General features: G+C 47.1%; 2 protein-coding genes across 2 annotated transcripts in view; both read right to left on the bottom strand.

Annotated features, from left to right (window-relative positions):
- Window positions 1-8847: 8847 nt before the first annotated feature.
- The window catches only part of exd1 (exonuclease 3'-5' domain containing 1), a 37640-nt gene continuing 29489 nt past the window's right edge, over window positions 8848-16998 (bottom strand). The window contains exon 11 of the mRNA XM_079852615.1: window positions 8848-9366. Within this exon, the coding sequence (XP_079708741.1) occupies window positions 9205-9366 (162 nt within the window). The 3' untranslated portion in view covers window positions 8848-9204. The remainder of the gene's footprint in view (window positions 9367-16998) is intronic.
- Window positions 11293-14232, bottom strand: LOC307147565 (uncharacterized protein; the record flags this gene model as incomplete). Its single annotated transcript, XM_079852392.1, has 2 exons — window positions 11293-12135; window positions 12330-14232. The coding sequence occupies 2 exons, from the start codon at window positions 14230-14232 to the stop codon at window positions 12113-12115; spliced, it is 1926 nt and encodes a 641-aa protein (XP_079708518.1). The 3' UTR covers window positions 11293-12112.

Raw genomic sequence — 16998 nt, 5'->3', positions numbered from 1 at the left:
GACGGTCCTGAAGACCCATGAGCTCCTCCAAGCTCCGTCTCCATCAACAGCTGGTGCTCTGGAGTTAAATAAGACGGTCCTGAAGACCCATGAGCTCCTCCAAGCTCCGTCTCCATCAACAGCTGGTGCTCTGGAGTTAAATAAGACGGTCCTGCAGACCCATGAGCTCCTCCAAGCTCCGTCTCCATCAACAGCTGGTGTTCTGGAGTTAAATAAGACGGTCCTGAAGACCCATGAGCTCCTCCAAGCTCCGTCTCCTTCAACAGCGGGTGCTCTTAAATAAGATGCTCCTGAAGACCCATGAGCTCCTCCAAGCTCCGTCTCCATCAACAGCTGGTGTTCTGGAGTTAAATAAGACGCTCCTGCAGACCCATGAGCTCCTCCAAGCTCCGTCTCCATCAACAGCTGGTGCTCTGGAGTTAAATAAGACGCTCCTGCAGACCCATGAGCTCCTCCAAGCTCCGTCTCCATTAACAGCTGGTGCTCTGGAGTTAAATAAGACGGTCCTGAAGACCCATGAGCTCCTCCAAGCTCCGTCTCCTTCAACAGCGGGTGCTCTTAAATAAGATGCTCCTGAAGACCCATGAGCTCCTCCAAGCTCCGTCTCCATCAACAGCTGGTGTTCTGGAGTTAAATAAGACGCTCCTGCAGACCCATGAGCTCCTCCAAGCTCCGTCTCCATCAACAGCTGGTGTTCTGGAGTTAAATAAGACGCTCCTGAAGACCCATGAGCTCCTCCAAGCTCCGTCTCCAACAACAGCTGGTGCTCTGGAGTTAAATAAGACGCTCCTGAAGACCCATGAGCTCCTCCAAGCTCCGTCTCCATCAACAGCTGGTGCTCTGGAGTTAAATAAGACGCTCCTGAAGACCCATGAGCTCCTCCAAGCTCCGTCTCCATCAACAGCTGGTGCTCTGGAGTTGAATAAGACGCTCCTGCAGACCCATGAGCTCCTCCAAGCTCCGTCTCCATTAACAGCTGGTGCTCTGGAGTTAAATAAGACGGTCCTGAAGACCCATGAGCTCCTCCAAGCTCCGTCTCCTTCAACAGCGGGTGCTCTTAAATAAGATGCTCCTGAAGACCCATGAGCTCCTCCAAGCTCCGTCTCCATCAACAGCGGGTGCTCTTAAATAAGATGCTCCTGAAGACCCATGAGCTCCTCCAAGCTCCGTCTCCTTCAACAGCGGGTGCTCTTAAATAAGATGCTCCTGAAGACCCATGAGCTCCTCCAAGCTCCGTCTCCTTCAACAGCGGGTGCTCTTAAATAAGATGCTCCTGAAGACCCATGAGCTCCTCCAAGCTCCGTCTCCTTCAACAGCGGGTGCTCTTAAATAAGATGCTCCTGAAGACCCATGAGCTCCTCCAAGCTCCGTCTCCAACAACAGCTGGTGCTCTGGAGTTAAATAAGACGCTCCTGAAGACCCATGAGCTCCTCCAAGCTCCGTCTCCATCAACAGCTGGTGCTCTGGAGTTAAATAAGACGCTCCTGAAGACCCATGAGCTCCTCCAAGCTCCGTCTCCATCAACAGCTGGTGCTCTGGAGTTGAATAAGACGCTCCTGCAGACCCATGAGCTCCTCCAAGCTCCGTCTCCATTAACAGCTGGTGCTCTGGAGTTAAATAAGACGGTCCTGAAGACCCATGAGCTCCTCCAAGCTCCGTCTCCTTCAACAGCGGGTGCTCTTAAATAAGATGCTCCTGAAGACCCATGAGCTCCTCCAAGCTCCGTCTCCATCAACAGCGGGTGCTCTTAAATAAGACGGTCCTGAAGACCCATGAGCTCCTCCAAGCTCCGTCTCCTTCAACAGCGGGTGCTCTTAAATAAGATGCTCCTGAAGACCCATGAGCTCCTCCAAGCTCCGTCTCCTTCAACAGCGGGTGCTCTTAAATAAGATGCTCCTGAAGACCCATGAGCTCCTCCAAGCTCCGTCTCCTTCAACAGCGGGTGCTCTTAAATAAGATGCTCCTGAAGACCCATGAGCTCCACCAAGCTCCGTCTCCATCAACAGCGGGTGCTCTGGAGTTAAATAAGACGCTCCTGCAGACCCATGAGCTCCTCCAAGCTCCGTCTCCATCAACAGCTGGTTTTCTGGAGTTAAATAAGACGCTCCTGAAGACCCATGAGCTCCTCCAAGCTCCGTCTCCAACAACAGCTGGTGCTCTGGAGTTAAATAAGACGCTCCTGAAGACCCATGAGCTCCTCCAAGCTCCGTCTCCATCAACAGCTGGTGCTCTGGAGTTAAATAAGACGCTCCTGAAGACCCATGAGCTCCACCAAGCTCCGTCTCCATCAACAGCTGGTGTTCTGGAGTTAAATAAGACGCTCCTGCAGACCCATGAGCTCCTCCAAGCTCCGTCTCCATCAACAGCTGGTGCTCTGGAGTTAAATAAGACGGTCCTGAAGACCCATGAGCTCCTCCAAGCTCCGTCTCCATCAACAGCTGGTGCTCTGGAGTTAAATAAGACGCTCCTGCAGACCCATGAGCTCCTCCAAGCTCCGTCTCCATCAACAGCGGGTGCTCTGGAGTTAAATAAGACGCTCCTGCAGACCCATGAGCTCCACCAAGCTCCGTCTCCATCAACAGCTGGTGTTCTGGAGTTAAATAAGACGCTCCTGCAGACCCATGAGCTCCTCCAAGCTCCGTCTCCATCAACAGCGGGTGCTCTGGAGTTAAATAAGACGGTCCTGAAGACCCATGAGCTCCTCCAAGCTCCGTCTCCATCAACAGCGGGTGCTCTGGAGTTAAATAAGACGGTCCTGAAGACCCATGAGCTCCTCCAAGCTCCGTCTCCATCAACAGCTGGTGTTCTGGAGTTAAATAAGACGCTCCTGCAGACCCATGAGCTCCTCCAAGCTCCGTCTCCATCAACAGCGGGTGCTCTGGAGTTAAATAAGACGGTCCTGAAGACCCATGAGCTCCACCAAGCTCCGTCTCCATCAACAGCTGGTGCTCTGGAGTTAAATAAGACGGTCCTGAAGACCCATGAGCTCCACCAAGCTCCGTCTCCAACAACAGCGGGTGCTCTGGAGTTAAATAAGACGCTCCTGCAGACCCATGAGCTCCTCCAAGCTCCGTCTCCATCAACAGCTGGTGCTCTGGAGTTAAATAAGACGGTCCTGAAGACCCATGAGCTCCTCCAAGCTCCGTCTCCATCAACAGCGGGTGCTCTGGAGTTAAATAAGACGGTCCTGAAGACCCATGAGCTCCTCCAAGCTCCGTCTCCATCAACAGCTGGTGCTCTGGAGTTAAATAAGACGGTCCTGAAGACCCATGAGCTCCTCCAAGCTCCGTCTCCATCAACAGCGGGTGCTCTGGAGTTAAATAAGACGGTCCTGAAGACCCATGAGCTCCTCCAAGCTCCGTCTCCATCAACAGCTGGTGCTCTGGAGTTAAATAAGATGCTCCTGCAGACCCATGAGCTCCACCAAGCTCCGTCTCCATCAACAGCTGGTGCTCTGGAGTTAAATAAGACGGTCCTGAAGACCCATGAGCTCCTCCAAGCTCCGTCTCCATCAACAGCTGGTGCTCTGGAGTTAAATAAGATGCTCCTGCAGACCCATGAGCTCCTCCAAGCTCCGTCTCCATCAACAGCTGGTGCTCTGGAGTTAAATAAGACGGTCCTGAAGACCCATGAGCTCCTCCAAGCTCCGTCTCCATCAACAGCGGGTGCTCTGGAGTTAAATAAGACACTCCTGAAGACCCATGAGCTCCTCCAAGCTCCGTCTCCATCAACAGCGGGTGCTCTGGAGTTAAATAAGACGCTCCTGAAGACCCATGAGCTCCTCCAAGCTCCGTCTCCATCAACAGCTGGTGTTCTGGAGTTAAATAAGACGCTCCTGCAGACCCATGAGCTCCTCCAAGCTCCGTCTCCTTCAACAGCGGGTGCTCTTAAATAAGATGCTCCTGAAGACCCATGAGCTCCTCCAAGCTCCGTCTCCATCAACAGCGGGTGCTCTTAAATAAGACGGTCCTGAAGACCCATGAGCTCCTCCAAGCTCCGTCTCCTTCAACAGCGGGTGCTCTTAAATAAGATGCTCCTGAAGACCCATGAGCTCCTCCAAGCTCCGTCTCCTTCAACAGCGGGTGCTCTGGAGTTAAATAAGACGCTCCTGCAGACCCATGAGCTCCTCCAAGCTCCGTCTCCATCAACAGCTGGTTTTCTGGAGTTAAATAAGACGCTCCTGAAGACCCATGAGCTCCTCCAAGCTCCGTCTCCTTCAACAGCGGGTGCTCTTAAATAAGATGCTCCTGAAGACCCATGAGCTCCTCCAAGCTCCGTCTCCATCAACAGCGGGTGCTCTTAAATAAGACGGTCCTGAAGACCCATGAGCTCCTCCAAGCTCCGTCTCCTTCAACAGCGGGTGCTCTTAAATAAGACGGTCCTGAAGACCCATGAGCTCCTCCAAGCTCCGTCTCCTTCAACAGCGGGTGCTCTTAAATAAGATGCTCCTGAAGACCCATGAGCTCCTCCAAGCTCCGTCTCCATCAACAGCGGGTGCTCTTAAATAAGACGGTCCTGAAGACCCATGAGCTCCTCCAAGCTCCGTCTCCTTCAACAGCGGGTGCTCTTAAATAAGATGCTCCTGAAGACCCATGAGCTCCTCCAAGCTCCGTCTCCTTCAACAGCTGGTGCTCTGGAGTTAAATAAGACGCTCCTGCAGACCCATGAGCTCCTCCAAGCTCCGTCTCCATCAACAGCTGGTTTTCTGGAGTTAAATAAGACGCTCCTGAAGACCCATGAGCTCCTCCAAGCTCCGTCTCCAACAACAGCTGGTGCTCTGGAGTTAAATAAGACGCTCCTGAAGACCCATGAGCTCCTCCAAGCTCCGTCTCCATCAACAGCTGGTGCTCTGGAGTTAAATAAGACGCTCCTGAAGACCCATGAGCTCCACCAAGCTCCGTCTCCATCAGTTCTTGTAATCTGCAGGATCATTAACAGTCATGGTCTTCTTAACGTCAATGATGTCCTTTTCTAGGAACTCTAATGTTTTTTTTTTAAACCAAAGAAGAATGGGTTGCATATTGCTGACAGAACCCTTTTATATGAACCTTGCTGATTTCCCACCACTGAATTATACTTTCATATAAACATTTTTCAGTTTTACAGAATTCACAAAAAACTCCAAAGTTCTCACAGAAGTACTGATCATCCAGAAGTTTAATGTTAAAATGCCAGTAGTAACTCTTCTAAGCTCTATTCACCAATGAACACTCTATTATAATGAGTTCGTGATCAGAAAAGATGTAGGAGTGATAGCTGTATGTTTAACCCTGTGTGATGTGTAGAACCTGTCCAATCGTACCACAGAAATCCTACCAGTACTGAATTTCACCCATGTGTATTGTTGCGCTGATAGATTGTGTTCTCTTCACACATCTGATAAATGTAGTTTATCATATTGGCTAAAACCGCAGCTGACTGCACGTGAGGTTCTTCTCCATTCCTGTCTTTTGTGAAATCTAAAGTGCAGTTCCAATCCCCATCCTGCTGTTGGATTAACATTTTATCCAGTTTGGCAAAAAACTGCAACCTGTCTAGACCTTAATTAGGAGCATAAATGTTTATGAACACAAAAACAAGATTTCTAATTTCAGCCCTAATAAGTAGTAATCTCCCTGGTTCTACCTCATTTTTTAATAAAAGTTTTGCTTTAAAAGGACGGCCAAAAGGCCATGTCTTCATCTCTTCTTCGTCCCTCCTTCATCCCTTCTTCACAGAGCTGTGTTTTAATGGCTGATTGCTCATGAGATTAACTGACGATAAAGTCTCAGAACACTTGCTGGCATTATTTTCCTATTATCTCTGTAAATCTGCTTTGAAACAATATTTATTGTAAAAAGTGCTATATAAATAAAGGTGACTTGACTAATTGCATTGAAAATGACGCTATATTCTAATGGAAATACTGGAATACAGAATGTTTTCCAAAATGTAGTTTATGTAAATAAACAGCCCTCATCATTTATCAATTGTGAGACCATTAAAATATCATTTTTAATCCAATGTCGTATTGAGATTGATTTATTGTTATATTTAACAATTGTATTATTTCAAATTAACTGTTTATGTCCTGGGTATAATTGGTAAAATTACCAATTGGTAAATTTAATTGGTAAAATAATTGCTAAATTTACCATATCTTATCTTTATGCTGTATAATGTTTAATCCAGTTCAACATGAAAATTGAATTAGAAGTAACAAAATCAACCATATTCAAAGCTCCTTGATTATAAGAATTACATAAAATATTTATTGCTCTATAAATTGTTTATAGAGCAAGGTCTCGTAAGGGCAGGTGGAGTGATGGAGGGTCTCGTAAGGGCGATTGGAGTGATTGAGGGACTCGTAAGGGCGGGTGGAGTGATGGAGGGTCTCATTAGGGCGGGTGGAGTGATGGAGGGTCTCGTAAGGGCGGGTGGAGTGATTGAGGGACTCGTAAGGGCGGGTGGAGTGATGGAGGGTCTCGTAAGGGCGGGTGGAGTGATTGAGGGACTCATAAGGGCGGGTGGAGTGATGGAGGGTCTCGTAAGGGCGGGTGGAGTGATTGAGGGACTCGTAAGGGTGGGTGGAGTGATGGAGGGTCTCGTAAGGGCAGGTGGAGTGATTGAGGGACTCGTAAGGGCGGGTGGAGTGATGGCGGGTCTCGTAAGGGCGGGTGGAGTGATGGAGGGACTCGTAAGGGCGGGTGGAGTGATGGAGGGTCTCGTAAGGGCATGTGGAGTGATGGAGGGACTCGTAAGGGCGGGTGGAGTGATGGAGGGTCTCGTAAGGGCCGGTGGAGTGATGGAGGGTCTCGTAAGGGCGGGTGGAGTGATGGAGGGTCTCGTAAGGGCGGCTGGAGTGATGGAGGGTCTCGTAAGAACCGGTGGAGTGATGGAGGGTCTCATAAGGGCAGGTGGAGTGATGGAGGGTCTTGTAAGGGCATGTGGAGTAATGGAGGTAATGGAGTAAGGGCCGGTGGAGTGATGGAGGGTCTCATAAGGGCATGTGGAGTGATGGAGGGTCTCATTAGGGCAGGTGGAGTGATGGAGGGTCTCGTAAGGGCATGTGGAGTGATGGAGGGTCTCGTAAGGACAGGTGGAGTGATGGAGGGTCTCGTAAGGGCAGGTGGAGTGATGGAGGGTCTCATAAGGGCATGTGGAGTGATGGAGGGTCTCATAAGGGCAGGTGGAGTGATGGAGGATCTCATAAGGGCATGTGGAGTGATGGAGGGTCTCATAAGGGGATGTGGAGTGATGGAGGGTCTCATTAGGGCAGGTGGAGTGATGGAGGGTCTCATTAGGGCAGCTGGAGTGATGGAGGGTCTCGTAAGGGCATGTGGAGTGATGGAGGGTCTCATTAGGGCGGGTGGAGTGATGGAGGGTCTCATAAGGGCATGTGGAGTGATGGAGGGTCTCATAAGGGCATGTGGAGTGATGGAGGATCTCATTAGGGCGGGTGGAGTGTTGGAGGGTCTCATAAGGGCATGTGGAGTGATGGAGGGTCTCATTAGGGCAGCTGGAGTGATGGAGGGTCTCGTAAGGGCGGGTGGAGTGATGGAGGTTCCAGTAAGGCCAGGTGGAGTGATGGAGGGTATCGTAAGGGCAAGTGGAGTGATGGAGGGTCTCATAAGGGCATGTGGAGTGATGGAGGGTCTCATTAGGGCGGGTGGAGTGATGGAGGGTCTCATAAGGGCATGTGGAGTGATGGAGGGTCTCATTAGGGCGGGTGGAGTGATGGAGGGTCTCATTAGGGCAGCTGGAGTGATGGAGGGTCTAGTAAGGGCGGGTGGAGTGATGGAGGGTATCGTAAGGGCATGTGGAGTGATGGAGGGTCTCATTAGGGCAGGTGGAGTGATGGAGGGTATCGTAAGGGCATGTGGAGTGATGGAGGGTCTCATTAGGGCGGGTGGAGTGATGGAGGGTCTCATAAGGGCGGGTGGAGTGATGGAGGGTATCGTAAGGGCCGGTGGAGTGATGGAGGTTCTCGTAAGGCCAGGTGGAGTGATGGAGGGTATCGTAAGGGCGGGTGGAGTGATGGAGGTTCTCGTAAGGTCAGGTGGAGTGATGGAGGGTCTCATAAGGGCATGTGGAGTGATGGAGGGTCTCATTAGGGCGGGTGGAGTGATGGAGGGTATCATAAGGGCGGGTGGAGTGATGGAGGTTCTCGTAAGGCCAGGTGGAGTGATGGAGGGTATCGTAAGGGCAGGTGGAGTGATGGAGGATCTCGTAAGGGCTGGTGGAGTGATGGAGGGACTCGTAAGGGCAGGTGGAGTGATGGAGGTTCTCGTAAGGTCAGGTGGAGTGATGGAGGGTCTCGTAAGGCCAGGTGGAGTGATGGAGGGTATCGTAAGGGCGGGTGGAGTGATGGAGGTTCTCGTAAGGCCAGGTGGAGTGATGGAGGGTATCGTAAGGGCAGGTGGAGTGATGGAGGATCTCGTAAGGGCAGGTGGAGTGATGGAGGGTATCGTAAGGGCGGGTGGAGTGATGGAGGGTATCGTAAGGGCTGGTGGAGTGATGGAGGGTCTCGTAAGGGCGGGTGGAGTGATGGAGGGTCTCGTAAGGGCAGGTGGAGTGATGGAGGGTATCGTAAGGGCGGGTGGAGTGATGGAGGGTCTCGTAAGGCCAGGTGGAGTGATGGAGGGTCTCGTAAGGGCGGGTGGAGTGATGGAGGGTCTCGTAAGGGCAGGTGGAGTGATGGAGGGTCTCGTAAGGCCAGGTGGAGTGATGGAGGGTATCGTAAGGGCGGGTGGAGTGATGGAGGGTCTCGTAAGGCCAGGTGGAGTGATGGAGGGTATCGTAAGGGCGGGTGGAGTGATGGAGGGTCTCATAAGGCCAGGTGGAGTGATGAAGGGTTTCCGACAGTTTCATCTCACAGAGTTCTCAGGTTTAATGTAGAAAAAACATTCTAATGAAAGAAAACTGAGGAAAAACCACAAACAAACCTTCTGTGTGGTTCTGTCAGATAAATACAGGATTCAACAGCAGTAGAAGAGCTTTACATTTAATGAGAACACTTCATACACTGCAGAAGTGTAACACATGCATCATTATGAATTCCAACGTACTGTACAAAAATTATAATTTTTTCAAATAATAACAGAAATGAGCTGTAACACTCCTGCAGAGCTTCAACTGGTGATCCTCTATCCCTGCATGTGTTTGATCAGGACAGTCTCTCCAGGAGCAGGAGAAACACAACACTACTGATACACAGAGGACAGGTCAGACGGAGTGTGTGTGTGTGTGTGTGTGAGGAGAGGGTCTGAAGCTGGAGCAATCCAGGAGACCGGCGTCAGTCAGAGAATAGTGCTGCATGGCCCATTCCCGACGCTCCCGTCTCACCGACAGCAGCTCTTCTGCTTCCTTCGGGAGCGCATACTCCTCCTGATTAGAGAAAACACACACAACACACGCTTACTGGGGTTACTATCACTACAACACAATACTCAAACCACACACTCACTGGGGTTACAATCACTACAATACTCTCAATACTCTCAAAACTCTTTGCACAGTTCTCTCTACTAACTTTAAGCTTCACAGCACTTCATTTCACATTCACTAAAACTACTAAAACACTTAATTCATTCATCAGCTCATTCTTCCTGAACACTAGCAGAAGATTCACTCTCTCTCTCACACACACACACACACACTTTATCACTCATAAAACAATGAGCTAAAACACCAACATCAGGAAAATTATACAATGATTGCTTTAGTAAAATAACTTTACAGAACAAGATTGACTCTCTACTGTTTACAGTTCACTGCAGTGTTACACGATCCATGTTTACATTACTGTACTAAATGATTCTGTATCGATGATGAAACTGAAAGACTCTTGAGTAGGTGTTCACATACATTTAATTATTTTCATAGTATTTGAGCTTAAGATTCAGAATATATTTCAATATGGTATTACTGTAGAAATGTTGCAAATCTCTTATTTAATGTATTATGTTAGGGTTTTAACAAGTTTAACAGTTTTGAAAATAGTATATAAACGTGCAGATTGGCCCGCAGGTCGACAGAGTCCTACAACACTGGAATCACTCAAAAGAGAGACTGGATTAATTTCCTGGCCATGGTCTGATTTCACCCGAGTCATTTAGTGGAATATAAAATACCAGGCTTCACAAAAACAATGTCAAGTGTGATTAAACTTTGATTTCATTATGCTGGTTTTTCCAGTGAAAATGAGGCAAGTGAGTTTGAGGAAAATGTGTTTTTATGGATAACAGTGCAGAGTTTCCCATTCCTTAACTTGACTGTGGCAGCCGTAAATATATTTAAACTCCTCATATTAACATGTTAAGGTCTCGTGTTCGTCTGTTTGCGCTGGTCAGAGAGAAGAGCGCGCTTCAGCACATGATCAGCTCCGCGTCTCTGAATGCTCCTTCTGCTGAGTTTAATGTGCTTTTGGGAACGCAGTTACGCATTTACACATCTGGTTAGTTGACGATTACTAGTACTGTTTGTAAACTTGTTTTCCACCAGAATAAAAGCTTGACTTTATTTTTCAGTGCATTTGTTGTACAGTATATGGCTTTTACTGTGAAAGGAATATTATAACCAGAGGTGGGTAGTAACGAAGTACATTTACTTGAGTTAAATGTAAAAGTACCTACATTTGAATCTACTCTTAAAAGTACAAATTTTCTCTTAAGATTACATTTCTAATGAAAAAAAACCCTGTACTTTTACTTCGTTACGCTGGGCGATGTTCCTCTCATTACTTTATTTGAAATTTACTTTATTTTGAATGCAATACATGTTAAGAAACTCATAATTTATTCCAATTATTATCCTCTTTTTCTGGGGCATGAGCGATGCTCCATTCACAAAGGAATCACTCTTGAGTCAATTCTGTTCAAAGACGTCAAACAAGTTGGCAAAACTGTCTAGGGGCCCTATCTCGCACCCAGCGCAATTGACTTTGTACACGACGCATGTATCATTCCTATTTTGTACCCGCGCACAGCAGACTTTTCCCTCCACAGACACAAGTCGGTAAACTAGGGAATGAACTTGCGCTCCCGGGCGCCTGGCAAATCCGCCGTTATAATAGCAATCCGCCATGGAACAAGCGCGCCTGCTCTTAAAGGGAATGTGAGATGACGCTCTGATTGGTTTACATTTACATTTACATTTACATTTATTCATTTAGCAGACGCTTTTATCCAAAGCGACTTACAAATGAGAACAATAGAAGCAGTTAAACTAGCAGTAGGACAACAAAATGCAAGTGCTATGACCCTTCTCAGTTTAAATAAACGCATTTTTTTTTTTTTTTTTTTTTTTTTTTTTAATAGAACAGAATAGAGTAGTAGAGAGAAAGTGTTAGTATTACTGGATCAAGTGCTGTCGAAAAAGAAGTGTCTTCAGCCGTTTCTTAAAAGTGGCTATGGACTCAGCCGCTCTGGTTGAGTTCGGCAGATCATTCCACCAGCAGGGAACAGTCATGGTAAAGGTCCGAGAAAGAGATTTTGTGCCTCTTTGAGATGGCACCACAAGACGCCGTTCACTTGCAGAGCGCAAGTTCCTGGAAGGCACATAAGTCTGAAGTAAAGAGTTAAAGTAAAAGGGAGCAGAACCAGTGGTTGTTCTGTAGGCAAACGTCAGTGACTTGAATTTGATGCGAGCGGCAACTGGCAACCAGTGCAGTTTTGTGAGGAGAGGAGTGACATGTGCCCTTTTCGGCTCGTTAAAGACCACTCTAGCTGCGGCGTTCTGGATCAGTTGCAGAGGTTTGACTGTGCAAGCTGGAAGACCAGCCAGGAGAGCGTTGCAATAGTCAAGTCTGGATAAAACAAGCGCTTGGACAAGGAGTTGAGTAGCATGTTCTGATAGGAAGGGTCTGATCCTCCTAATGTTGTACAAGGCAAATCTACATGACCGGGCAGTTCTTGCAATGTGGTCTGTGAAGTTCAATTGATCATCAATTACCACACCAAGGTTCCTGGCTGATCTAGATGGAGTTATGGATGACGAGTCTAGCTGAATGGTGAAGTTGTGGTGAAGTGTTGGGTTGGCCGGGACCACGAGTAGCTCTGTCTTCGCAAGGTTTAGTTGAAGGTGGTGGTCCTTCATCCAGCCAGAAATGTCTGTCAGGCAGGCTGAGATACGATCAGCTACCGTCGGATCGTCGGGCTGGAATGAGAGGTAGAGTTGTGTGTCATCAGCGTAGCAGTGATAGGAAAAACCATGTTTCTGAATCACAGATCCTAGTGATGTCATGTAGATGGAGAAGAGAAGTGGTCCAAGCACTGAGCCCTGAGGCACTCCAGTAGCTAGATGTTGTGTCTTAGACACCTCACCCCTCCACGAAACCCTAAAGGACCTACCTGAGAGGTATGACTTGAACCATTGGAGTGCGGTTCCCGAGATGCCCTTCGTCTTTAGGATTGACAGGAGGATCTGGTGGTTAACTGTGTCAAAGGCAGCAGACAGATCCAGCAGGATGAGAACTGAGGATTTGGAGGCTGCTCTTGCCAGTCTCAGAGCTTCAATTACTGAGAGCAGGGCCGTCTCAGTTGAGTGTCCGCTTTTGAAACCAGATTGATTGTTGTCCAAGAGGTTGTTCTGTGTAAGGAAGGAAGAGATCTGGTTGAAAACAACTCGCTCAAGTGTTTTCGCGACGAATGGAAGGAGAGATACTGGTCTGTAATTCTCCAGATGTGCTGGATTTAGAGTGGGTTTCTTAAGCAGTGGGGTTACACGAGCCTGCTTAAATGCTGTGGGAAAGGTACCAGTGTGAAGAGAGGTGTTTATGATGTGTGTGAGTGTGGGTACAACTGAGGATGAAATGGCTTGAAGTAGGTTAGTGGGAATAGGATCAAGCGGACAGGTGGTAGGGCGATTGGAAAGGAGGAGATTGGAGACTTCTGTCTCTGAGAGTAGAGAGAAGGAGGGTAGAGAGTGCGTGTTAGCTGGAAAAGTGTGTGTGTCAATTTGTGGATTGCTAAATTGGCCGCTGATGGAGGTTGTTTTATTTATAAAGAATGTAGCAAAATCGTCAGCATTTAGTGTTGATGAAGGAGGAGGAGGAGGAGGGTTGAGAAGAGAGGAGAAGGTTTTGAAAAGCATGCGAGAGTCTGAAGAATTGTTAATTTTGTTGTGATAGTAAGTCATTTTAGCAGTAGAGATATTATCAGAGAAGGAAGAGAGGAGGGACTGATAAAGACCAAGATCAGTAGGATCTTTTGATTTGCGCCACTTCCTCTCTGCACCCCTAAGTTTCGAACGATGTTCCCGGAGAACATCAGATAACCAGGGGGCAGAGGGTGTGGCGCGGGCTGGCCTGGAGGAAAGGGGGCAGAAGGTGTCCAAGCAGGATGTTAAAGTGGAGAAAAGATTATCAGTTGCACTGTTAGTATCTAGTGTTGAAAGCTGATCAGGTGGAGGAAGTGTGGATGAGACCAGAGAGGATAGGCGAGAGGGTGAGAGTGAGCGCAGGTTTCGCCGAAAAGTGACCTGTGGAGGAGTGTGTGTTGTGTTCCGTGGCAGGTTGATGTTGAGAGTGAGGAGGAAGTGATCTGAGGTGTGCAGTGGAGTGACCAGTGTATGGTCAGTGGAGCAGTAGCGTGTGTAGATAAGGTCCAATATATTACCTGATCTGTGAGTAGTCGCAGTAGATACTCGCTTGAGGTCAAATGAGGCAAGCAGAGTGTGGAAATCAGCAGCCTGAGGTTTTTCTAGGTGGATGTTGAAGTCTCCAAGAACAACGAGAGGAGTACCATCCTCAGGGAAGGACGAGAGTAGCACATCAAGCTCTTCCAAGAAACTGCCGAGCTGCCCTGGGGGACGATATACAACTACAAAATGGATATTAATAGGGCTAGTGATAGTAATTGAATGTGATTCAAAAGAGCTGTTGTCACACAGAGTTAGTAAATGATCAAATTTCCAATCGTTTGAGATGAGCAGACCAGTACCACCACCCCTTCCAGTCAGGCGAGGGGTGTGTGAGAAAGTGAATTTAGTGGAGAGGGCAGCTGGTGTGGCAGTGTCCTCTGGTCTGATCCAGGTCTCAGTCAGGGCCAGTAGACTGAGACCCAAATGACTAGAAATAGATGTAATGAAATCAGCTTTGTTTACAGCGGACTGGCAATTCCAGAGACCAATAGGAAAAGAGAATATAGTACTAGAAGACACCGGAAAAGTACGCAGGTTGTTAGGATTGGACTGCCTCTGACGTGTGACATTTGATTTACGTGTGTTAGTAATAGTAGGGATTTGAAAACACATAGTGTAAGGTCACAAACAAATAGATCAGAAGAAAAAGTTGTGTAGACGAGAAAGTAAAGGAATAAATAGGGAAAATTAATACTCAAGTGCCTTGTTGGTGTCCTTGCTCGGTGGAGTCGCACAGGTAGAGTCGTTGGTCTTTACACTCTTCGGTCTTAACACGATGAGGGCTTCACACGAGGGCTGCCGCGACCGCTGCCGCGGTGCACTAACCAATTTTATACACACCTATAAATTTCACGTTACACCCAAACCACTTTATTTCACGTTACACCCAAACCACACCTATGAGTAATGAAGCGACTTCAGACCAACCCCTTTTAGATTTGCGCCCGAGACCCGAGACCCGCCCGAGACCCGCCCTCAAAGTTACTTGCGTTTCGCGCTTGATACTTGCGTTTCAGATCGTTAAAATAGGGTTATAATCTGTTTGCGAATCAGTCTGAATGTTTTGTTCAGTTCCTGCACGCACTGAATCGTCTGAAGCAGTTTCACACTCTGAGTCGTAACAGGATATTCACGAGCATCAAGAGCGTTGGATGAAATGGCCGTGGACCTACAGTCAATTAAAAGCAAATCTGCAAAAGCATCCTAGACACACTGTGAGTTTACCTAGGATCTGCCTCAGAAGAAGAAGAATGCGATTTGAAGATAAGAAATATTTTAAAGGTAAGAAATGTATTATATTAGTTAGCATTAGGGATGTCCCGATCCGATTCACGTCATCGGTATGGTGCCGATACTGGCCCAGAACGCTAGATCGGAGATCGGAGGGGAGAAAAAAAATATGATCCGATACCTATCCAACACAGACCATGGGAAAATCTAGCTTAGCCCAAGGCCTAAATGCTTGAATATTAGTGTGGCGATCAGGACGAGGCCGAGGGCCGTGAGAGAGCGGCACGAGGCCGGTGGCGTGATTACTGATGAGCGACACCTGTGACGGTCTCGTATCTCTCACGGAGGAGCGGAAGCATAAAGGAGGAGCGACGACAGTGAAGAGCAAGAGAGGAACAGGCCTGGAGTTATGTTGTGGTTTTTGTGTTTTATTGTGTGACAGCAGACGTCCGTGAGGGGCCGCTGTCTTTTACTTTTGTTTTGTTGTTGATTTATTTTAAGTCTTTAAATGTTCGCCGGTTCCCGCCTCCTTCTTCCTTCCCGGATTTCGGCACCAGTGTAACGCAGTTCGTTGTTATGGGAAGAAGGAGGCGGGAACCGGCGAACATTTAAAGACTTTAATGACATAAAAGAAGTGTAAGTGTGTAAGTAAGTGTGTGTGTGTGTGTGTGTGTGTGTGTGTGTGTGTGTGTGTGTGAGTGAGTGAGTGAGTGAGAGAGAGAGAGAGAGAGAGAGAGAGAGAGAGAGAGAGAGAGAGAGAGAGTGTGAGAGAGAGAGAGAGAGAGAGAGAGAGAGAGAGAAACAAATCCCTCATACCTCTGTATGGAATTTTGAGTGAGTGAGTAAGCACCTGTATTTTTATTTATTTATTTAATTTTTTTTGTAGTGTTTGAATAAAGGGTGGCAGTCTTTCATAATCAACTGTTGTTGTGGACTATATACACCTGAGAAGTATTTGTTCTCCATTTGAGTGTGATGTTTTAGGTGGCTAATTGAGCAAAGTGCTTCCATATATTTTATTATTATTATTAGCATTAGTTCAAGAATAAAATAAAAATATTGGATTGATATCAGTATCGGCAAATAGCCAAAGCTGCGGCACTGGAAGTGAAAAAGTGGTATCGGGACATCCCTAGTTAGCATGTTATTGTTGTATAAACTTCCCATTGTAGTTGAACTGGTGCTAAATGTATATAAAATGTATATAAATCGATGGAAACATGTTGAAATATGAACTATAGACATGTAGAAAACCTTTCAATGCTAACTGTAGGAGCCGTTTTGAGTTTAATCTAAATTGTTGTGCTATTGGAGCACTGGTATATTTTGTTTGATTTAGGGTCCTTTATTTTGTAGGGACTTTTAGTTTGACGGTCGGTGAGAATGTTTGAAGATAAAGATGGCCACCTCTCACCTTTCTAAAACAAAAAAGAACAAGGAAGCTGTTGGAACGTATTAAGCATACAGTTCTTTACATCGCTATTGAATCGCTACTGAATCGCTATTGAATCGCTATTGAATCACTATTGAACAGTATTTAGACATTATTTTTGATATTAAGTTGTGCCTTTTTTAACCACCATTTTTCAACCACTTACCAATCGTTTGTTGGATTACTGGAGTCCATGCTTTGTCTGCTACTACCAACCTACTTACCTGCCTGCTGCCTGCTTTGCTTTGCTTTGCTTTGCTTTGCTTACCTGCCTTGCTCTGCATACCTGCCCTGTTTACCTATCTGCTGGAATACCATCTCATCCACCTCAAAAAAGGTACAATTTAAGTTTAACTGTGTTGGATAGCTTGTCAAAGAAGCTAAGCAATACGTCCCAGCTAAGAGTGGTCCGCCACTACATTAAGTAAAGAACTTTGCAACTGTTTACACTGCTTCACAATAGAATTGTTTGGAACACATGGAAGCATTTGTTTGACTGTTATTGAAGCGGAAAAGTTTTTTTTTTTTTTTTTTGATACTTTGGAGTTTACAAAGTTTTGGATCTTTTGAGAATTGACCTTTTCAAGTTCACTATTGGAGTGCATTATCGTTTGTTACTGGATTTGCTACTGGAGCGGACCATGATTTTTGTTCATGCACATATAAGCTTAAATGAAGCCAGATGAGAATGAAATGAGTTGAAGATAAATGTGCTG

This window comes from Squalius cephalus, assembly GCF_949319135.1.
Source record: "Squalius cephalus genome assembly, chromosome: 20".
Taxonomy (NCBI): domain Eukaryota; kingdom Metazoa; phylum Chordata; class Actinopteri; order Cypriniformes; family Leuciscidae; genus Squalius; species Squalius cephalus.
Note: the sequence above shows the minus strand (reverse complement) of the source record. Positions and strands in the feature narration are given on the sequence as shown.